This window comes from Kogia breviceps, chromosome 8 (genome assembly GCF_026419965.1).
Source record: "Kogia breviceps isolate mKogBre1 chromosome 8, mKogBre1 haplotype 1, whole genome shotgun sequence".
NCBI classification, from domain to species: domain Eukaryota; kingdom Metazoa; phylum Chordata; class Mammalia; order Artiodactyla; family Physeteridae; genus Kogia; species Kogia breviceps.
This window is the reverse complement of record NC_081317.1, coordinates 72,848,867-72,872,944: the sequence shown is the minus strand read 5'-3', so window position 1 is coordinate 72,872,944 and position 24,078 is coordinate 72,848,867. Positions and strand designations below refer to the sequence as shown.

At 41.4% G+C, this 24,078-nt stretch overlaps 1 protein-coding gene across 9 annotated transcripts in view; it reads right to left on the bottom strand.

Moving 5' to 3' along the window:
* Positions 1-24,078, bottom strand: part of TJP2 (tight junction protein 2) — a 130,680-nt gene that overhangs the window by 44,920 nt on the left and 61,682 nt on the right. For 2 of the 9 annotated variants that reach the window (XM_067039557.1, XM_067039560.1), the window contains exon 1: positions 8,768-8,893. The exons of 6 other annotated variants lie outside the window; for them this stretch is intronic. In XM_067039557.1, coding sequence (XP_066895658.1) covers positions 8,768-8,839 — 72 coding nt within the window. In that variant the 5' untranslated portion in view covers positions 8,840-8,893. Of the gene's footprint in view, positions 1-8,767; positions 8,916-24,078 lie in introns of those variants that run through there. One more of the 9 variants, XM_067039559.1, reaches the window with a different exon arrangement.

The following is a 24,078-nucleotide window of genomic DNA, read 5'->3' as shown; positions in this document are numbered from 1 at the left end:
CAGATGTGACCACACCCTCCCCCCTCCAAAACCCTCACACTCAAAGTGGTACTGCATTGGTAGCACCACCCAGGTACATGGAAGAGAATGAAATTCTCCCCCTGAAACACACTAAAACACAGGCTTCAGAGAATCCCTCAAATAAACATTTGAGGAACATGAGTTCACAATTTAAACACATACACAAAGCAAGTGAGAGTTAAAACAAAAAACTGCAGAATCAAAGACTATAAATATTGGAAATATAACCACAGACCAAAAAAAGGATGTATAATGTTTCATGGAATTATAACCATAAACCAAAAAAAGGATGTGTAATGTTTCATATGTTTCTTTATTATAAGAAGTTAAAAGGGGAAATTAAAAGTATAATGAAAGTATAAGAGAACATCAAAAATAACCAAGCTGGACTTCCCTGGTGGCACAGTGGTTAAGAATCCGCCTGCCAATGCAGGGGACACCGGTTCCAGCCCTGGTACGGAAAGATCCCAAATGCCACGGAGCAACTAAGCCCGTGTGTCACAACTACTGAACCCTGCACTCCTAGAGCCCATGCTCCACAACAAGAGAAGCCACCACAATGAGAAGCCCGTGCGCCGCAACCAAGAGTAGACCCTACTCGCCGCAACTATAGAAAGTCTGCATGCAGCAATGAAGACCCAACACAGCCCAAAATAAATAAATAAATTTATTTTTAAAAAATGACCAAGCAAATCTAAAGAAAAAATTTTAGAAATAAAAAAATATGATAATAAAATTAACACATTTTTGACGGGAGACATATTATGGCCACAGGAGTTAGTTTCTGCAAAAATCCCCCAGTCAATAATGTATTAAATTTTAAAAATGGATTAAACCACATACGACACATGGTTGAAGGCAATAATGAATTAGAAGAAAGATGTGAAGAAATTACCCAGAATACAGCACAAAGCATTAAAATAGTGGGACACATGAAAGAAATTAAGAGTGAGAAAGCCTTACAATGTGTCTAAGATTTCCTGAAGGAGATGATAAGAGAGTGTGGGAGACATGCAATACTCAGTCACAACAGCTCTTCGGGACTTGATGATTTTTCTGGTTCAAGAAGGCTTATACATCACAAACAGGGTAAATTCAAAAAGAAAGAAAAACACTTTGAAATTCATGGTAATCTTACTGTAGAAAAAGATACAGAGATGACAGCATATAGGTAGAAGAGATTACAAAAGAGCAAACAGAATAACAGCCGACTTTGAAACAGCAATAATGAAAGGCTGAACTCGGTAGAACAGTAGCTTTAAAACAGTATCTGTTGATTTAGGGGGCAGAAAGACATTTTTTTAAAAAACAAAAATTGGGAAAGGTTATTACAAGCAATAAAAGAACTTCCAAAGGATAAATTTAAGAAAGGAATAATCCCAGAAGGAAGACCTAAGATGCAAGAAGGAATGTAAGCCTGGACATATATTGGCTGTATGCAACTAATCAATATAATAACGTATGATTTGTGAGAGTTAAACAAATAAGACAGAAGTAGAACACTGGGCAACATAGCATGTAAATCCAGAAGACTTTAACATGATTTAATTATTCTAAATATTTTATTCAAGAGTAGAGTTAAACCGTAGATTAATTTTGAATTTCACTGAGTAAAATCCACATGTTAAATTTACTGGCCTATATAATTTCCAAAATAGCAGAGAGGAAAATAAAATGAAAACAAAGCAAAATAAAAGTCAATCCAGGGCTTCCCTGGTGGTGCATTGGTTGAGATTCCGCCTGCCAATGCAGAGGACATGGGTTTGTGCCCCGGTCCAGGAAGATCCCACATGCCGTGGAGAGGCTGGGCCCGTGAATCATGGCCGCTGAGCCTGCACGTCCGGAGCCTGTGCTCCACAACGGGAGAGGCCACAACAGTGAGAGGCCCGCGTACCACAAAAAAAAAAAAAAAAAAAAGTCAGTCCAAAAGAAGGCAGAAGAGACAAAATGGGAAATTTAGAAAAAGCAGGACAAATACAAAACAAACTGTTATTGCAGAAATGAATACAGAAGAATATAGAAGAGTAATCACAATAAATATAAAAACAGATGGTCAAGATGGATTAAAAACAAGTAGATCTAGTTACATGTTTTTTTTAAATAGAGAATATCTAAAACATAAGGACACAAAGGAAAGGAATCTAATTATATGAATAAAAAGCCTTGCTGTACTTATTATATACAAATAATTTCAGAAAGACTATCTAGTTCCTTTACATTAAAATTTTTAAAAAATCAACTTTGCCATTCCTTCACTGCTACTAATGACAGAGAAAAGAATCAAAACATGTCCAGATAATGTGCTCCTGTTTTACCCAGTTAACAAACTCTTAGGCTAGTGGGGGAAAGACATTTAGCACAAAAGGCAATTCTAACAACTGATATATTGGAGCAGATAATTTATCCTTTGATAGAACGGGATTAGGAAAAGGCAATTTTGTTTGTATGTAGAGAAGAAAGATGAGCCAGCCACTCTTGAGTAGCTATAACTGATTACTCAAATTGAGAGGAATTTATAGTCTTTTAGTTCCCTCCTCTCTCTATGTACTCACTTTAGGGACATTTCCCTGGTTAATACCATCTGGCTCCAAGAACTCTCAGAGATTTAAAAATAGAATTCAAATCACCACTAGGGTTAAAAAGAATTTTAAAAATGGTACCTGGAAAAGGTGAGAACTAGGACCCGTGCTACCAGCATGCCTGGGATCGGGTGCTATGGTGGGGGATGGGGGGGAGCATCAGCATCCAAAACGAGGTGACATTTAGGTTAAATGAAGGCACATCAACACGACAAAATATGTAAACATTCAAAAAAGGTCATTGTCTAAATTATGTAAATCTCCCCAATTCTTTAAGTTTGTTCACCATTACCACTGTTTTTCAATTAAAAAAAAAAAAAAAGGGAGTGGATTTTCAGGTGAGCTTTTTATATCTCACGCCCTCACATTTGTCCGATATCTCCTAGAACAGTGTTTGGCACACAGAAGTAGGCACTCAAAAAGGTTTTCTTTTCAATAAACTAACAGATGGATACACTATTCATTCATCACCCAATTAGTATGATGAAGGAACTGATTGCTACTACTTACAAGTTTTCTGAAAGGAAATTTCTATTACATTCAGTGGCCCTCTGCTTCTTTCATAGCACATCTGAGGTGGTTAGCTAGAAACTCAGGTGCCTATGGTCTGGTGTCCAGAGAGGAATAGTTTAGAGCCATTCCTCTCTGGAATTTTGTGGTATATGTCTATAACAGCATTTTCCAATTTGTACCAGTATAACACAACTTTTTGATGATTTTAATAAAGTTTTCTAATTTCTTTTTTTTTAAAAGAGGGACTTCCCCAGTGGCGCAGTGGTTAAGAATCCGCCTGCCAGGGCAGGGGACACAGGTTCAATCCCTGATCAGGGAAGATCCCACATGCTATGGAGCAACTAAGCTCATGCGCCACAACTACTGAGCCTGCACTCTGGAGCCCACGAGCCACAACTGCTGAGCCCACGCGCCTGGAACCCGTGCTCTGCAACGATAGGCCACCACAATGAGACGCCCGCGCACTGCAACAAAGAGTGGCCCCCGCTCACCGCAACTAGAGAAAGCCCACATGAAGACCTAACTCAGCCAAAAATAAAAAATACATAAATAGGGCTTCCCTGGTAGTGCAGTGGACGGGAGTCCGCCTGCCAATGCAGGGGTCACAGGTTCGGGCCCTGGTCGGGGAGGATCCCGTGTGCCGTGGAGCAGCTGGGCCCAGGCGCCACGGCTGCTGATGCCCACACACCTGGAGCCCGTGCTCCGCCGCAAGAGAGGCCACCGCAGTGAGAAGCCCGCGCACCACAACGGGGAGTGGCCCCCGCTCTCCACAACTAGAGAAGGACCACGTGCAGCTGCGAGGACCCAACACAGCCAAAAATAAATAAATTTTTTTAAAATTGTGACTTAAAAAATACATAAATAAATAAATTTAAAACAACAAAAAAAGAATTTTTTCTTAAAGGGAAATAGCAGAAACCCAGCTGATCAGAACTGATCATCTCTTTCCATTTCCAGAGAATACCTCCTAACTTCTTGGCACCTTCGGTTTTCAAAGTGGCTTTTGTACAACCAATCCACTATCACCCGGAAGTGACCTTACTAGCATGTATGTTTTCCAAGTTTCTTCTCTGCTCTTTACTATACCTTAAAGCTGACACATTTCAACAAAGTGAATTACTCTGTAAGTTGTGGTAAAATAAATACAGTTGCCAACTGCTCTTTGAATATAGCTATACTCCCATATATTAAGAAAAACAGCACACAGTACCCTACCCCAAAAATGTATTTGAAAGTCATCAGAGGGCTTCCCTGGTGGCGCAGTGGTTAAGAATCCACCTACCAAGGCAGGGGACACAGGTTCGAGCCCTGGTCCAGGAAGATCCCACATGCCACGGAGCAACTAAGTCCATGCTGCACCACAACTACTGAGCCTGCGCTCTAGAGCCCACAAGCTGAAACTACTGAGCCCAGGTGCCTAGAGCCCGTGCTCCACAACAAGAGAAGCCACCGCAATGAGAAGCCCACTTGCTGCAACTAGAGAAAGCTCATGCTCAGCACCAAAGACCCAATGTAGCCAAAACTAAATAAGTAAAATAAATTTGGGAAAAAAAAAGAAAGAAAAGTCATCAGAAAAGAACCAGTACCATGACAATGACCCCTAGGATTGGGCAGTGCTATAGGGTGGAGGGGAGCACAATGTCCAAAAAGAGTGATATTTAGGTTAAATGAATCAACACAATGAAATACATAGGCACTGAAATAATCATTTAACTTCTGTCCGTTTTTAAAGTTTTTTCTTTATGATGCTTGTGTTTTCAATTAGAAAGAGAGAATTCATTTTATATTTTCAGGTCTGCCTGCTGTTGGTAGAAACAGTGGGAATATAAATTGCTATAAACCTTCCAGGGGGCAAATTATTAATATGTCTCAAAATGTAAAATCTACATACCGTTTGATCAATCAATTCCACTTCTAGGAATTTATTCTACAGAAATATTTGCACAAGTGCACAAAGATATACATATAAACTTGTTTACAGCTGCTTACAATTTTTAATAGATAATCAATGAAATGTCCAACAACAGATTGGTTACATATATACATATCTATACTTAAATGTCTATTGAGGGGAAAAATCAAGACACAAAGCATCATTCTTTGTTTCTGTTTTTTATTTCCCTGATATATTTATTTTTATAAGCATACAAGGAAAAGAATGGAAGAGTAAATACCAAAAAATATTAAATCTCCCCAGGAGTTGTGGTATGGCAGAGAATATTTTTATGAGTACATTGTTTATAGAATATATGACAAAAATAAAAACAGCAAACTCTCCATTAAAAGTTTTGGATTTAGGGCTTCCCTGCTGGCGCAGTGGTTGAGAGTCCGCCTGCCCATGTAGGGGATACAGGTTCGTGGCCCGGTCCGGGAAGATCCCACATGCCACGGAGTGGCTGGGCCCGTGAGCCATGGCCGCTGAGCCTGAGCATCCGGAGCCTATGCTCCGCAACGGGAGAGGCTACAACAGCGAGAGGCCCGTGTACCGCAAAAAAATTTTTTTTTAAGTTTTGGATTTAAAATTTTTTTATCATTTAGTAAAATCAGTGCATTACTACAAAATTTTATTTTCAAAATGTTGTCCAAGCACCTGGCTTTTGAAATTCACTGTTCTTCCTTAATAAGATTATACTGTCTTTAAGTATTCCTGTGCTGCCTGCAGTAGTAATTTAAATTCGATTTGGCAGAGAAAGGATGAATCCCTTACCACTACCACGCCAACAGGACTGAATCAAATTTTTAATCGATCAGACCTTGCCAGGTGCCAAAGACTTCACCAACTTGTCATGAAACTGCTCAGATTATAAGTGACTTCTTCTTACCTAGGGTTAATGGGTTGTGACACAAACCACTGACTACTTAAATATAATATTAAAAAAGTATATTAAGTGATACATTGTAAATCTTAATTTTAAAGGTGAGGAAATTAGAGTAAAATAAATTTTAATAGTGCCATTGAGAATTAAAAGTACACCATGCTGTATTTAGCCCACAAAGCTGTGACTTTTTACAAAGTCTCAGAGAAAACCCTTCATTCATCCATTCATTCACTTATTCACTCACTCACTCACTCACTCAAAAATATTTACTGAGCATCCATTATGTGCCAAGCATGTGGTTTGTGGCACCTGGACTACACTGGTGAAAAAAACAGCCAAAGCCCATGTAGAGCTTACCAACCACAGGTGTGCCCCGAAAAGCCAATCACTGAGAGTCTGCCTCAACTATATACTATCTTTCCAGAAACACAGACACCCCACACAATCACACATATTCCCCAGAAAATCAGCTCCAGGGACAGCCTACTGGCATGCAGCAACTCAGCTGACAGCTGAGATCAGGCCTTTCGAACTGGGCCAACGGGCTTGGGCCCCACCCAACCTGTGCTGGGCTGTGCAGAGATCAGAGAATTGCTGTCAATATTTAGACTGCATGAATGCCAGCAGGGAGCTGCTTAGCCTTTGGAGAGCTTTACAAGCACACATATATCAGAGTAAAGGTACGTGTATTCACAACGCAGTGATTCCTCTCCTGCGCAGAGGCCCGAGAACAATGTGCCAGTATGTGCACACAGATCCACATAGAGTATTCACAGCAGCAATGTTTCAACAGCCCAAACCTGGAGACAACCCAAACGATCTCTCAAGAGCAAAAATGACAAATTGTGATATACTATTAAAATGCAATGTTATACTGCAATGAAAATAAACTAGAGCCACACATCCACAACATAGATGCATCTCAAACATAATATGGAATGAAAAACATCAGAGAAGAATTTATAGAGCGTGCTATCAGTTTTATATAATTCAAAGAGCAAACAATGTTTCATAAAAATGTGAATATTCTTAATATATTCTTGTACACTTAAGAATGACTAAAATGATAAGTTTTATGTTATGTGTTTTCTATTACAATGGAAAAAAAAATCAAACAAAACCAATCTTTTGTTTAGAGATGTTTGTGTGTATGTATGTGTACGTGACCTGGGATGAGGCAGAGGAGTGAGAAGGGACCTTGGGTCCATTTTGGTGAGGGTCCATGGGTATGTGTGATGGGCTCATGGGTATATTTTATAATTATGCTTTATGACTTAGACACATAATTCTTACATGTACCAAACATTTTGTAAGTTAAAAAACAGAGGGGAGAGGGGGCGGGTTCATGAGTGAACAAAGGGTACTCAATGATTCCTGGCCCAAGGACCTCATACCAAATATTTGTTAATGCAGTACAGACTTTGCAAAGCCAAAGAGCAGAAGAAAGTATGACCGTGTGGACTGGAGGAGGGCAGGGTGGGGACCATAGCAGTAATGTGAGAGGTGCATGAAGGCAGGTGAGGTGGAGGAGAGGCTAGCTCTGAGGGAGCAGCAAGCTGCAGAAGATGCCAAGTCTCCTTTTCACCCCAAGAGTCAACATTCCAGCAGCAGGAGGACCTCCGCTTCACCTCCGCTTCCCCGCGTCACTTTCACTTTTCCTAAGTAGTGTGAATAATCACCCCCACAAACTTGTAATGACTCATTCCTAGACAACACAGGAAGATAAAAGTGGGCCAATTTTTATTTATTTATTTTTTACCATAAATAAAACACTGCGTTAGCAGTAAGGTATTTACATGCAGAATGAGAAAGGGACAAAGACAAACAGTTATTCAATCTTTTAAAAAATATTTTCTAGTTGTTATAAAGTTTCTTTCCTTTGAAAAACCTTGGCCAGCTCTGTGCTTTGTGACCACCTAGAGGCGGTGGGATAGGGAGGGTGGGAAGGTGGGAAACGCAAGAGGGAAGAGATATGGGAACATATGTATATGTATAACTGATTCACTTTGTTGTAAAGCAGAAACTAACACACCATTGTAAAACAGTTATACTCCAATAAAGATGTTAAAAAGAAGAAATATCTTGGCCAAACAGGTAAATCCCATATTTTACATAAAGAATATAGAAATGTGTTAAAAACCAACCAAAAGGCAAACACCAAAAGTCTTCACTGCCCCAACAAGAAATCTTTAAGCTTTTTGTCTACAAATTGTTGCTTCCCAGTGATGGAGGGTCAGAGCCAAAGCTAAAGATTAATCAATATCTGCCCATAAGGGACATGTTTGATAAAGATCCCACCCACCATAAAAGTAAACACTTATACATGTTATAGTGCTACAGATGTTCAAACTATAAAAGGGAAAAAAGAACAAGGGAAAAACTTTTTTTTCTATCATTTAGAATCTGAGATATAAGAATATTTTTAAAAAGAAAAAGAATACACATTTCTGCAAGACAAGGAAGCAAGAAGTTTTTTCCCCAGACAAGAAATTACAATTACCCAAATACAAACAAACATCTAATAGGCAAACTATTAAGTTATCCCCAGGAAGCAACACCGTGCTTGCAGATTCCCAACACATGGAAAACAGCAGCCTTTGATTCAGAAACCCCATAAGAGGCTATCAGTTTTGCATACGTCTGCTAAAAACAATACAAGTATTAAAAAAACCCACCAATGACTACAATCTGAATCTCACAATTTGTTACGGAAAGCTGCCAGAAGCACAAATAAATCAAAGGAAAAAGGAACCACTGTGAGAAGGCTCCCCCCACCAACTTTCCACAAAAGAAAGGTCAGGAAAGAAAAGGGGGAAAGCTTATAGAGGAACTCACATGGACTTTCAATCTCCCCAACTTTTTAACAGCCTGGATCCACATCCTCTGGAGGACCTGAGTGGTCTTCATGGCCTCTGGAGGTTAAGCAACCAGACCACTGCCTACATCCCAGGCTGCTCACCCATTGCCATCACTCCACGTGGTTACGTAAGGCAGATACAATAGTGGCCCACATTCCCAGCAAATCCTGTTGTCATCTCTCAGTGACACATCCATACAGCAGGGACGCCAAACGCTTTGAAAAGCACCACTTGTGAGGAGAAAAGAAAGCAGTCTGCATTTGCACCGCTCTTTTGGCTTTCTTTTCCTCCCTCTCTCCTGTGCCAGGGAACCAAAGAACTGGAGTAAATATTCTTTTTAGACATGTAAAATGATTCAATACCCAAGTAGAAATTATTAATGATTCAAGAAGGGCATTCTAGAGACATGTGTAATGTTTCAGAAGAATGGAATTGCTACTGTTACCTAGAAAATTAAAAGGCATGAAGATAAGAAGTTGCTCATCCTTGGAGATACGTAAATCTGTACTTGGGCTGTTGGTGCAGCTCAGAGCCACCGCAGGGACAGAATGCTCACTAAGCAGAGCTTCCTCCCCTCTCTCCTCTTTCTGTAAATTTTGAAGATAAAAGAATAACAAAGAGCCCTGCTATCCGTTTCTCTCTTTGTCTTTACCACTTGTGGGGGTGGGGTTGAAAAGCACATTTTGGGTTTCTGAACAGCTAAGAAAGACTGTACGGGATACCGGGGGTTTGAAAGTCGGGCTTGGGATTTTGGAAGCATGGTCTCAGGGAGCTGGTGGTCCTCACTACCACAGTGCATGTGACACCAATGGGCCAGACCGAGCGAAAGTGAGCCCTCTGACTTCTTTAAGGTTGAGATGTGGAATAAATGTGGACCTTGAGATGCAGACCATATAGGAAGCAACTTGAAGCAGAGGCAAGGACGTGAGTTTTAAAGGCAGACGATCTGGGGGCAATCTCTGTTCTGTCACTTAGCTGTGGGCCTGGGATAATCTGTCTCCTTCACAAAATGGGGATAACACACCTACACCTTGGAGGGCAAATATCAGCCTGGAATGAGGCAACCTTTCCCTGCAAAGTGCACTGCTGAACAGGCACTCGAAAATGTTCACGTCCTTCCCTTGGACTCTACAAGAGTAAGTCCTTCAGAAGTGTTGGGACAGCAAAATAGGATAGGGGGCTTCCCTGGTGGCGCAGTGGTTAAAAGTCCGCCTGCCGATGCAGGGGACACGGGTGTGTGCCCCGGTCCGGGAAGATCCCACATGCCGCGGAGCTGCTGGGCCCGTGAGCCATGGCCGCTGAGTCTGCGCGTCCGGAGCCTGTGCTCCGCAAGGGGAGAAGCCACAGCAGTGAGAGGCCCGCATAGAGGCCACAAAAGTGAGAGGCACGCGTACCGAAAAAAAAAAAAAAGGATAGGAAACGAGTGGAAGTTTGTTTCAAATCTTACACTGAGGAGGGCAGGAGAACAAAGGAGTCCTACTGAAGCAGGACCCTTAGAAGCTGAGGGGATGCCCAGGACTCGATCCCAGCTGACCAGCCAGGACCAGCCCAGGGCCCCAGGCGCAGAGGAGCAAGGACGGAGGGCACAAAGCAGTTCACTCCTTTACTGTGACTGTCCTTAGGTAAACACTCCTGCTTCCCTGATGAGGAAATAAACACTTCTTTCCCTTAAATTTATGCATATTGCCCAGAAGTCATAGGCATCCTACAAGTTAAGAATTCCAGATTCTTCTTCAATGATTTCCAAAAGTCACAGTTTTTGCCATCACTCACTTTTTTAAAAATTGTGCTAAAAAAACTGCATAACATAAAATGTATCATCTTAACCATTTCTAAGTGTTCAGTTCAGTAGTGTTAGGTCCGTTCGCGTTGTTGTGAATCTCCAGAACTTTTTTGTTGCCAATCTCCAGAACTTTTTCATCTGGCAAAACTGAAACTCTATACCCATTGAACAACTCCTCATTCCTTCTCCTCTCAGCCCCTGGCAACCACTATTCTACTTTCTGTTCCCATGAATTCACTCTGAATATCTCATGTAAGTGGAATCATATAGTATTTGACGTTTTTAGTCTGGTTTATGTCATTTAGCATAATGTCCTCAACGTTTATCCTTGTAACATGTGTCAGACTTTCCTTCCTTTTTAAGGCTGAATAATATTCCACTGTATACATATGCCATATTTTATTTATTCATCCACCAATGGACACTTGGGTTCCTCTCACCTCTTGGCTATTGTGAATAATGCTGCTATGAATGGAGGTGTGCACATATACTAATTCTTTACTCATTCATTCAACAAATGTTTACCAAGTACAACATGCCAGACCTTGAGGATCAAATGAAGATCAAATCATACACAGCGCTGTGGTCAGGAAGTCTGACAGGAGCTAGCACCTGACCTACCTGGCTGAGTGGGGAGTGGGAGGTGTTTCCCATGAGCAAGGGACATTGAGATGAGGTCTGTAGAATGAATACAATTGGGGATGGGGTGGGGTTGTGCAGGACCCAGAGAACAGCACAGGGCAAAGACCCTGAAAAAGAAAGGCAGGAGGGGCCGCTAGTGAAAAGGCCATCAGAACCACTGCAGCCTGTTCTGATGAGCAGCTATTCTACCAGTGGCATCAAAAGGACACTTTGTGGTGGACAGCTGCCTCCAGGAGAAGATCTCAATAGTTTAGGAATTTACCTTTTCCAAGATCCCTAACTTCCATAGTCACATATTCGAGAAACATCTACCAAGCAACTAGACACCCACCCTGTGAATAAAAGAAAAATTACCCTACATCATTACCCTCAGGCAGTCATAGTCCAGTGGGGAAATGGGACACGTAAACAGTAATCACAAGTCAATGCAACTACAACAGCAGACGAATATACAAGGCTCATTCATTCAACGAATATTCCCCAAGAACCCAGGATGTGTCAGACACTGCTATAGATGCTGGGGGGAATACAAGCCAGTGTCCTCCCCTCACAGGGAGGATATTAACAGAGATAACAGACAAGTAAACATATATTATAATCTCCAGTAGCAGTAAGTGCCATGGGACCTTGGAAAGAATGAATCATAAGAAAACCTGGATCTCTCTCCAAGGAGAGGGAACAGCAGATGCAAAGGCCATGAGGTGAGAAACAAGCTTACAATCATGAAAGAAAAAAGGCTACATGGGGCTGGAGCAAGGCGACCCCTGAAGTAATGGCAGGTATACACAATGTGAAATTGATGGCATGAATGCGTGTTATTAACCGGGATGGGAGGTCTGGGGTAGATGGAAGTGTGCCCCAGTGGCAGGAGAGGTCCTCCTGTGTTCTACGTGAGCTCAGTGCTGAAAGATGACTAACTTGTCGGGTGGGTGGGTGACCTGGGTAGGGAACCGCAAGCAGAGCAGGAGGGATAACCTGTAAGGTGTGTGCAAGACACTGCAAGCACTCGGTGTGGCTGGGAAGTAAACTGTTTAATAACACACATGGGGGGCTTCCCTGATGGAGCAGTGGTTAAGAGTCTGCCTGCCGATGCAAGGGACATGGGTTCGAGCCCTGGTCCGGGAAGATCCCACATGCCGCGGAGCACCTAAGCCTGTGCGCCACAACTACTGAGCCTGTGCTCTAGAGCCCGTGAGCCACAACTACTGAGCCCGTGTGCCACAACTACTGAAGCCCATGCGCCTAGGGCCTGTGCTCTGCAACAAGAGAAGCCAGCACAATGAGAAAACCATGCACTGCGATGAAGAGTAGCCCCTGCTTGCTGCAACTAGAGAAAAACCCTCGAGCAGCAATGAAGACCCAACACAGCCAAAAATAAATAAATAAATAAATAAATTAAACACACACACACACACACACACACACACACACACACACACACACACACACACACACACACGGGATGCTACGTTCTCAGCACGGACAGATGTGTTAAATAACTTAATTACAGCTTGGGAGTCTTAAAACACACAGCAACCCTGGAAACCGGAGACCAGACGGCTATGGGAACCAGAACGGAAGGAAGCCATTAACACTCAGCAGGCACCTCGCCCATGGCTCTCTGTACAGTTTTTCATTGATGCCACAACCCTGTGAGTTAGCTACGACTGTCTCCATTCTACGAACAGGAAAGCTGAAGCCGTAATTCACACAGTTAACGCTGTCAGATACCGGTGTGAGGCTGGAGCCCCACCCCAGATTTGATTCCTTTTCTATGTGTACAATGTGATGTGTGCTTTGCACACACTAAGCCCTTAATAAATGTTATGTGGACACCTCATAAGGAAGGAAATAAAAGGAGAGAGGAAGAAAGCAAGTAAGACAGAAGGAGCACAAAGTAAAATCATCAAGGTTCCCAGGAGGCTCCATACAGCAGGTATGAAATCTTACGAGACCACCACCAGGATAAACTGGGCTAATGGTTTTCTGCACCAGGATTCCTATGGTGTTTTTATGCTGGGTCCAGTATGTCATTTTAGAAGGCATCTCAAGAGAGAGTAGAAACAAACAGCCAGCCAGCCTCAGGATGGGCGGGCAAACCATAGCCCACCTACCTGTAGCTGAAAACCGGGCTTTTGTGTTTCACCCCCCCCCAACCCCTACCCCAGGAAATTGGTCTTATTTTAATGGCTGTGAATTATTTAGTCAAAATTCTCTTCACCAGACCCAGTTTTGAAACACCTGTCAAGTAAGTAAACAGGAACCCCTTTTCCCTAGAAAAGGCAAAAAATGAGCTCCACACTTGCTCTTCCTAAAATGAGTAGTTTTTAAAATTATAAACCAAAACTTTGGCTTCAAGGCACTTGCCTGTGTCTCTTCAAAGCCAAACCCTTCCTGGTAGCAGTAAACTAGTAAGCAGTGAGTTAAACAACCCCTTATGTAATTATTGGTTTACAAAAAAAAAAAAAAAATCTTTCATAGTTTATTCCATAAGTATTTCACGTTCAAATGCGATGACAATGTCACCACTAGCTCCTTACCCTCCCTTCACAACTCATGAAGGTGAGCGCTGACAGGGAACAGCTAGTGTGCACGGTGTGCTCACAGCACACAACTCACAATGGACACAGCCTGAGTGTGACCAGGGTTAAAGAAAAAAGCTACACACAGAAGTTTAAAGAGGGATTCTTGGGATTCTTTTTTTTTTTTTTTTATGGTACGCAGGCCTCTCACTGTTGTGGCCTCTCCCATTGCGGAGAACAGGCTCCGGACGCGCAGGCTCAGCAGCCATGGCTCACGGGCCCAGCCGCTCCGCAGCATGTGGGATCTTCCCCGACCAGGGCACGAACCCGTGTCCCCTGCATCGGCAGGCGGACTCTCAACCACTGCACCACCAGGCAAGCCCTATAGAGGGATTCTTGATAGCTCAACAGAATTCACAGGATTAGATTCTAGAGTTATTGCTGATGGGTACCAGAGTATCTACCTAAGGTAAAATTTCAGTGCATATTTAAGGAAATAACAGAGAACTGGGAGAGGATAACAGTATTCCTAGGGGTGCAATCTGCTGTTTTGAAAGCAGTTGTGCTGAAAGGCACAAAGCAATGAACCCAGACTCCCAGGAAGACACTTCCAGCCAAGACTCCGCCCCTCCCAACTGACCCATGCATGACCTTGGGCACCCACTCAATTCCACTGCCACTTGGTGAAAACAAGTATATCATCATCTGTTTCACAGGGTGAAATGAAGCAAACTCCCACAAAAACACTGTAAAATCCAGGTCAGTAAACCTACAATGGGGAGGTGGGGTTGTCATAAATACCCCTGACAATGGCAGCCACATAACATGGTGGGAATAGCCCGGTAGGCCATTGCACATGCCTGGGTCCAAGTTCATCTCCCACACACTCTACAAGCTCTGTGACCTTGAGCAGTTTGCTTGTTGAGGCTCAGTTGCCTCATCTATCAAATGGGCTCAAAATCCCTACCCTAGGGCTTCCCTGGTGGTGCAGTGGTTGGGAGTCCGCCTGCCGATGCAGGGGACACGGGTTCATGCCCCGGTCCGGGAGGATCCCACATGCCGCGGAGCGGCTGGGCCCGTGAGCCGTGGCCGCTGGGCCTGCGAGCTGTGGCCGCTGGGCCTGCGCATCCGGAGCCTGTGCTCCGCAATGGGAGAGGCCACAGCGGTGAGAGGCCAAAGTACCGCAAAAAAAAAAAAAAAAAAAAAAAAAAATCCCTACCCTATTATAATTGTTGTGAGGACTGAATGGAGTAATGCTTGTAAAGAGCCTTGCCCAGTGCTCATCACACAATTACCACTGTCTGTAAAGGTCCCCACCATTAATTCTGTAGCAGCAATGTAAGATGACCTCTCCCAAGTAAGAAACTGTTTTGTTTTTCCCAGAAGAAATCATACTCTCCCAGAGTATGATTAACTACAATCAAAACACATATGGAAGCCAAGGGAAATGAAAATGTATGTCCACACAAACACCTGTACACAGATGTTCACAGCAGCACTACTTATCATAGCAAAAAAGTGGAAACCATTCTAATGTCCATCAAATAATAAATGGGTAAGCAAAATGTGGTATATGCATATAATCGACTATTATTCAGCCCAATAAGGAAATACCAACACATGCACCAACAAGGATAAACCTTGAAAACATTAAAGAAGCCAGATGCATAATATTTTGGGAAATCACAAAATATTATGATTCCATTTATGTAAAATATCCAGAAGAGGCAAATCCATAGAAACCAAACGTAGACTAGTGGTTGCCTAGGAATAGGGGAATACAGGGAGAAATGGGGGGTGACTTGCTAAATGCGTACAGGGTTTCCTTTTTGGGGTGATAAAGATGTTCTAAAATTGATATGGTGTTGGTTATACAACTCTGTAAATATACTAAAAACCACTGAATTGTACACTCTTATTTTGTGAACTATATGTGAACTATATTAATACAGCTTTTTTTTTTTAATTTAAAGAATGCATCATAGATTCTGCAGTCAGAAAGTGGGGATTCTTTTTTTTCTTTTTTGAAAAACGCCACATGGCTTACGGGATCTCAGTGGCTTACAGGATCTACCAGGGATTGAACCTGGGCCCCCAGCAGTAAGACGGCGGAGGCCTAACCACTGGACTGCCAGGGAATTCCCAGAAAGTGGGGATTCTAATCCTTGTTCCACCACTTCCATTACTTAACTTCTCCTTGCCTCAGTTTCCCCCATCTGTAAAGCAGGGGTAGTCACAAGACCCACTCCCTTAGAGTTGTTGTGAGAATTTAATCAGGTAATTCATGTACAGAACTCAGGGTGCTGCAGCACACACAACCAATGCTCTGCCATTTTCAGCTATTATCATTATCATAATTATTGGACTCATTTTACAGAAAAGAAGACTGAAGTCAGAGAAATAAAGTAACTTGTTTGAGCTTATACAAGTTAAAGGTGGCAGAGGATAGATTCTAACCCTTATCAGTGTGGCTACAAAGCCTGTATCCCTTCGACTGAAGTACGTTGCCTCTTTCACTATACAGTGATTGTGCCTTTCAGAACCTACCCATGAGTGATGACTGGTCCCTGGCCTTGAAACAAACAAACAAACAAACCAAAAAAAAAAAAAAAAAAAGCCACGGTCGTTGGTGCTTGGGCACCAGACCTGCAATGGATCCAATCACTCTGACAACTCAGAACATCTTAAAAAGCATGATAGTCACTTTCAAGCAGTTGACCTGGGTTCAGTCAATCCAGCTCAGTAACTCTTCCTCAGTGACTTGGTAAGAAGAGAGTGCAGGAAGGGAATAGGGTCGGACTCTATTTTATTTCATTTCTGGCTCTTTTAATAACCAGTTAGGTATAAGTTCCCTAACGGCTGTGCCCCTGTGAACACACGTTTAAATGAGGGGGCATGACATACACCATTATTAACTGAACGTTACAATGTGCCAGGCACTGTGCTAAATGCTTCATGGCTCTTGACCACTGATCCTTCCAAAAACTGTAACATTCCTCCCCTTTTACATATGAAAACATAAAGGCCTGATGATCCACAAAACAAGGAATTAAGAAGCTTCAATTAAAATTAAAAACTTCTTCTCCGTGAAAGACAATGTCAAGAGAATGAGAAGACAAACCACTGACTGGGAGAAAATATTTGCAGACCACACATCTGATAAAGGACTGTTATCCAAAATATACAAAGGAACTCCTAAAACTCAACAATAAGAAAACAAACTATTGGATTAAAAAATGAGCCAAAGACTTCAACAGATACCTCACCAAGAAGATATACACATGGCAAATAATCATACGAAAAGATGCTCCACATCATAAATCATCGGGGAAATGCAAATTTAAGAAACAATGAGATACCACTACATACATATTAGAATGATCCAAATCTGAACAATGACAACACCAAATGCTGGTGAGGATGTGGACCAACGGGACCTCTTGCTCACTGTTTGTGAGAATGCAAAATGGTACGGCCACTTTGAAAGACAGTTTGGTAGGCTCTTAAAAAAACTAAACATACTCTTACCATACGATCTAGTAATCATGTTCCTTGGTATTTAACCAAAGGAGATGAAAGTTTATGTTCACACGAAAACCTGCATGTGGTTTTTAGCAGCTTTATTCATAACTGCCCAAACTTGGAAGCAACCAAGACGTCCCTCAGTAGGTGAATGGATAAATAAACTGTGGCACTTCCAGACAAAGGAAATACTATTCAGTGCTAAAAAGAAATGAGCTATCGAGCAATGAAAAGACATAGAGGAGCCTTAATGCATATTACAGTTGGCCTCTGTATCTGCAGGTTCTGCAGATTCAACCAACCATGGACTGGAAATATATTTTTAAAAAAATTTCAGAAAGTTCCAAAAAGCAAAACGTTGCAGAGGGGATAAATTAGGAGTTTGGGATTAACATATAAACATGACTATATATAAAATAGATAATCAACAAGGACCTACTCTATAGCACAAGGAACTCTACTCAATATTCTGTAATAACCTATATGGGAAAAGAATCTGGAAAAGAATGGATATATGTATGTGTATAACTGAACCACTTTGCTGTACACCTGAAACTAACACAACATTGTAAATTAACTATACCCCAATATAAAATAAAAATTAAAAAAAAGAATTTCTTCACAGTGATGCTATATTTCTATACTTCCAGTATCTTTTCACTAAAGAAAAATAAAATATGAATACTGTAATAAAAAACCAAAAATAAACCAATAAAAGTTCAATTTGCCACATGCAAGCAACTATTTACATAGTATTTACATTATATTATTAGATATTATAAGTAATCTAGTGATAACTGAAAGTATACAGGAGGAACTGCCTGGGTTATGCACAAATACTATGGTACTTTATATAAGGGACTTGAGCATCCCTGAAATTTGGTATCCACGTTGGGTCCTGGAACCCATTTTTATATACATATATATATATGTTTTTCTATATATACATATATGTACATATCCTGAGATATTAAGGGACTCTCATACAACCCCACAGCTAGTAAGTGGATGGTCATGCTCTGAATCTGCATAAGTTCAATTTTAGTAAGATATGAGGCAAAAACAAAAACACACCATCAACAGGTAATTACATTTAAGACCTCTATGCTCACAGTTTTGCTACACTAAGTTACAAAGTATAATTATAATTTAACAGGCCATTCTTTTTTTTTAATTATTTTATTTTATTTTATTTTTTAACAGGCCATTCTTATTTGTAATCACAAAGAAGCCATTAATAAGCCAAAAAAGAAGGAGCTAATTTGGCAACACAGACACAGCCCTGTCTACTCTATGATTTTAAATCTGACTAAGTCCATAAACTTTAAAATATAGCTTTACTTAAAAAAAACAAACATAAATACAAACCACCACCCATGCTGGTACCAAGGTATATAAACTGCTTTGTCAAAAGGCAGGTTAGAAAACCAATTAGTGTGCTCAGCTAAATCCTGCCAGCAGGATTGGCCCTGTATTAAATACCCAAGGTCATCTGTCCCCCCCAGACCCAAAGCACCATCAGAGGATAGCTCACACAGAAAGGAGCCACATGGGGCTTCCCTGGTGGCGCAGTGGCTTAAGCATCTGCCTGCCAATGCAGGGGACATCGTTTCAAGCCCCGGTGGTGGAAGATCCACAGGCCACGAAGCAACTAAGCCCGTGTGCCACAACTGCTGAGCCTGCACTCTAGAGCCCATGAGCCATGACTACTGAGCCTGCATGCTACAACTACTGAAGCCTGCACGCCTAGAGCCCGTGCTCTGCAACAAGAGAAGCCACTGCAATGAGAAGCCCGCGCACCGCAACAAAAAGTAGCCCCCGCTCGCAGCAACTAGAGAAAGCCTGTGTGCAGCAACAAAGACCCAATGCAGCCAAAAATAAATAAATAAAATATATATATATTTTAAATGGAGCAGCATGATGCTTCTGCCATATTTCAGTGTGCCTGAAATTAACTTTCTGGTTAATCCCCAGAAAGTTAGGAAGCCTATAGACAGAGTCCTGAGCCTCAAAGACATGCCTTTCCTATGAGAATTGGGGAATAAATGCAGGAACATAAAGAACTTCACCTTTAGATACTGTATCGCCAACACCTGACAGCGTCATAGAAATGCGGAATCTCAAGCCCTTCCTTGGACCTGTGGATAATAATATGCATTTTAACACGAGCCCCCCTGTGATTAATGTGCACGTTAAAGATGGAGCAGCACAGGTCCCCAACAGAACCTTGCACCATGATGACAGTGTTCTTTCTGTAGCTGTGCTGTCCAATATGGTAACCACTAGCCACTTGCGGATACTGAGCACTTGAAATGTGGCTACTGCAATTAAAGAACTGAAAGTCTAACTTAATTTAATTTAAATTAACTGTAAACAGCCACATTTAGTAAATAATTAGCCATATCCCCAGCAATCCTTTAATGCTGTTTCCAATTTTTTGCTACATAACAAATACTATGGCAGGCACTGTTGTGCATGTAGCCACTCCCCCCATAATTTGCAGTATTTTTGAATTAAAGAGAATACTCATTTCTAAGCCTTTTCTTTTTCTTTTTTAAAATAAATTTATTTATTTATTTACTTTTGGGTGTTCCTTTCTGTGAGAGGGCTTTCTCTAGCTGCAGAGAGCGGGGGCTACTCTTCATCACAGTGTGCTGGCATCTCACCGTCGCGGCCTCTCTTGTTGCGGAGCACAGGCTCCAGACACACAGGCTCAGTAGCTGTGGCTCATGGGCCTAGTTGCGCCGCGGCATGTGGGATCTTCCCAAACCAGGGCTCGAACCCGTGTCCCCTGCATTGGCAGGTAGATTCTCAACCACTGCTCCACCAGGGAAGCCCTCTAAGCCTTTTCATGTGTACTGACCTATTACTTTTAAAACAAGTTCTAGCAATTTACAATTCTGTATCAAGATGAGTCAAATGTCATTTTGAGAACAAAATACTACTTATTTACAGAAGCAGTGCTTGTTTCCATAGTTTAAAGATCTTTCTGGTATTCTTTTAAAACCTTTCCTGCAAGAAAAGGAAGAGATTGTGGGGAAAAGAATATTTTGAACTCCTTCTGTAGGCACATAAAACTTAGCAAATAACCCTTTGAAAACACTAATTTAACTAGCTCTCAGTAAAAGACACAATAATTTTCTATTAAATCGTTACTCTATGGATGAGATCTAAGAGTTTACAATTTATGGCTTTAACTGCCTAAGTATTTGTTATATTTTATTATTTTTAACTTTTTAATTGAAGTAGTTGGTCTATAGTGTTGTGTTAATTACTGCTGTACAGCAAAGTGATTCAGTTATACATATATATACTTTTTAAAATTTACTTTTCCATTATGGTTTATCATAGGATACTGAATATAAGTTCTCTGTGCTATACAGTCAGACCTTGCTGTTTATCCATTCTATATATAATAGCTTACATCTGCTAACCCGACCCTCTCACTCTATCCCTCCCTCAACGCCCTCTCTCTGTTCAACCACCCATCTGTTCTTTATGTCTGTGATTCTGTTTCTGTTTCATAGATAGGTTCATTTGTGTCATATTTTAGATTCCACATGTAAGTGATATCATATGGTATTTGTCTTTCTCTTTCTGACTGACTTCACTTAGTATGATAATCTCTAGTTGCATCCATGTTGCTGCAAATGGCATTTGTTCTTTTTATGGCTGAGTAGTATTCTACTGTACATATGTACCACATCTTCTTTATCCATTCATCTGTCCATGGACGTTTTGGTTGTTTCCGTGCCTTGGCTACTGTGAATAGTGCTGCTATGAACGTAGGGTGCATGTATCTTTTTGAATTATAGTTTTGTCTGGATATATGCCCAGGAGTGGGATTGCTGGATCATACGGTAATTCTATATATTTTTAGTTTTCTGAGGAACCTCCATACTGTTTTCCACAATGGCTGCACCAACCTACATTCCCACCAACAGTGTAGGAGGGTTCCCTTTCTCCACACCCTCTCCAGAATCTGCTATTTGTAGACATTTTAATGATGGCCATTCTGACTGTTTTGATTTGCATTTCTCTAATAATTAGCGATGTTGAGAATCTTTTCATGTGCCTATTGGCCTTCTGTATTTCTTCTTTGGAGAAATATCTATTTAGGTCTTCTGCCAGTTTTTGATTGGGTTTGTTGTTGTTGTTGTTGAGTTGTAGATTTGTTGTATATTTTAAATATCATAAACTTGACAATGGAACGTGTACTTGCACGGTACCTTCAGCAAAACGAGTGGGCACTATATCTCAGCGAATCAACGGAGGAAAACAAAGACCCACCTGGTTATTCAAGAATACACTCCATTCAGGAGAGGGGACAACAAAGACTAGAGACAGGAAGGGGAAAGGTGAGGTTTCCTACATCAAGCTCCCACACCAATGAAAGGTGGGAGCCCAAGCCAAGCTATTAAAAATAATGAAAATTCACATCAGTAAGCTTTACTAATGATTTTGACTTAATAAGAAAACAGAGTAGATGAAATTGAAGCAAGTTGTACCTAAATAGTTAGGCTTCTAATTTTTTTTTCTCATGACAAAATTGAAAGAAAAAGTTCAGATGTTTGAAACAGCCTTATTGCTAAACTTAGAAAGAGACCACATTCTTTGATCTAGTATCTTGTATGACATTATTATATAAACTGAGTTAAATGGACAGTCCATAAAAAAATGTGTAGGACACCCTCCTGTCCCCACTCTTTGCCACTGTTTTCCTTTATTGGTGACGTGGGAAATTTCAGATATAGGTCAATATTATTTTTTAAATTCTGAATTAAACAATGTTGAGCTCCTCTCAAAAAAAACCTCTCTATGCCTCGTAACATAAATTGTTGGCAGAAATTGTATGTGATCTTAAAGCATAAAAAGGCACCCAACATTTCCCTTTTGTGGAATTTGTGATTTAGGAAATCAGCAAAGGCCACCACATAGTAACAGACATATAACCCACTAGGTGGCGCAATGATACAGAAATTAAAAAGATTGCTGTTTCCTTTCAAATTTAAAACTTCAAAATGTAATTTGGGGAGATTAGAAACAAACTTTAAAAATTACAATAAAACCCCACCATTACAGCTTTTATAAGAGGCAAGGTACATTTGCAACTCGAGGGAGAAAACTAAAAGAGGAAAATTACACTTTAGTCATTCATTAATATTTTTTAAAAACCACTAGAGCATACATATTACAATCAATTATCACCCTATGAGGTTTTTGACCCTGCTCTGGTTGTGGGATAGTCAAAGCAACTTAAACCATCTGGAAGGTAGAAGACAGCACTTTCTAATTGTTAATCGCAGGATCTAATTGGTATGGTGGAACATATTCCAGGAGAAAAAGTTTAGGATTTAGAGTTTCACATAGAAGGTGGAGTCCATTCACTGAGGATAAATAAATATAATAAATAAATTATAATTATTTATATTTATTAAACACCTTTTTCATGCCAGGCTCTGTACTGAGCACTAGAGATTAAAACAGTGAGGGGAAAATAAACAAGGTCCTGCCTTCACGGAGCTTACAGGCTAATGGGGGCCCAGCTGTCAATCAAGGAGCCTGTCAGCAACTGTAGAACTAAAACTGTGACACGTGCTTTAAAGGGCAAGTACAGAAAGGTCTAGAAGAGGAAGAACTGGCCTCTCCAGGGACATCAGGGAAGGCTTTCTTTCTTAGTGACCCCGTGGAAATAGGGAATGCAACCCACTGAGGGAGGACAAAGCGAGAGACCACCACCACGGCTGAGGCACAAAGAGGGAGGCAGATGGGGGGGCCTTGGTCTCCGTAAGGATCTTGGTCTCACCTATGAGCAAAGTAAGTAAAAGTCTGAGGCAGATCAATGGCACAAGTGGATTTGCAGTTTTATATATTTGAGTCCAAATTCCTCATTTTACTGAGAAGCAGGGAAGAAATCTATGCCTAGGTCGACAGCCCCAGTAGACTACTGGGTACAAGAGATGGGAAGAAGGAAATACGGGAGAGGTGCACTGAATTCCTGGGGCAGTAACGGCTTTCTCAGGGCAGCTGAACCCCAGGGCCCACCCAAGGGCTTAAGCCCCAGTCAAGATCCCCCTTATACTGTGAGGAAAGAATAAAGCAAACCATAATTTCTAAGCCAAGTTCCAAAGCCACCTTTGCAAGTACATAATTTAGGAGTGGGCAAGAAACTGCTATCAGGGCAGGAAACAGGAACGTTTGCCAGGCATTCTGAGAAATGGACGCAGACACCAGAATAAGCCAAAGGACCAAGGGAACAAACTGCACCATCAAGAGTGCTCATCAGGGGGAATTCCCTGGAGGTCCAGGGGTTAAGACTCAGTGCTTTCACTGCTGAGGGCCCAGGTTTCAATCCCTGGTCAGGGAACTAAGATCCCACAAGACCCGAGACACGGCCAAAAAAAAGAAAAAGAAAAAGAAAAAGAGTGCTCGTCTGAAGAAAGGCAACAACCAAAACGTGTCTATTCAAAGAAAATTCAGGTAAGGACTTCTACTGCATTTACCAGGAAGACTCAGGCTTCTGCTTCCCCAGAGGGCTGGGGCCAGGGTCCAGACAACAACACAACACACTCTCTCCAGCTGATCTAGTTGGTCAGTGGATGATTTCCCGGTTTGTCACTAAGCAGCTGTAAAACCTCTAAGTTCGCTGAACATCTCAGGTGTTAATACCCACCTCACAGGGTTTTTGAGAAGATCAAGTGGAATTTTATGTGGAAGTTTTTACAAACCAGAAAGTTTCACACAAATGAGGGGTACTTCCTATATTAAATACATCTCACTCTAAAAAAAGGCAGTATGGTATACATTTAATAACAGATT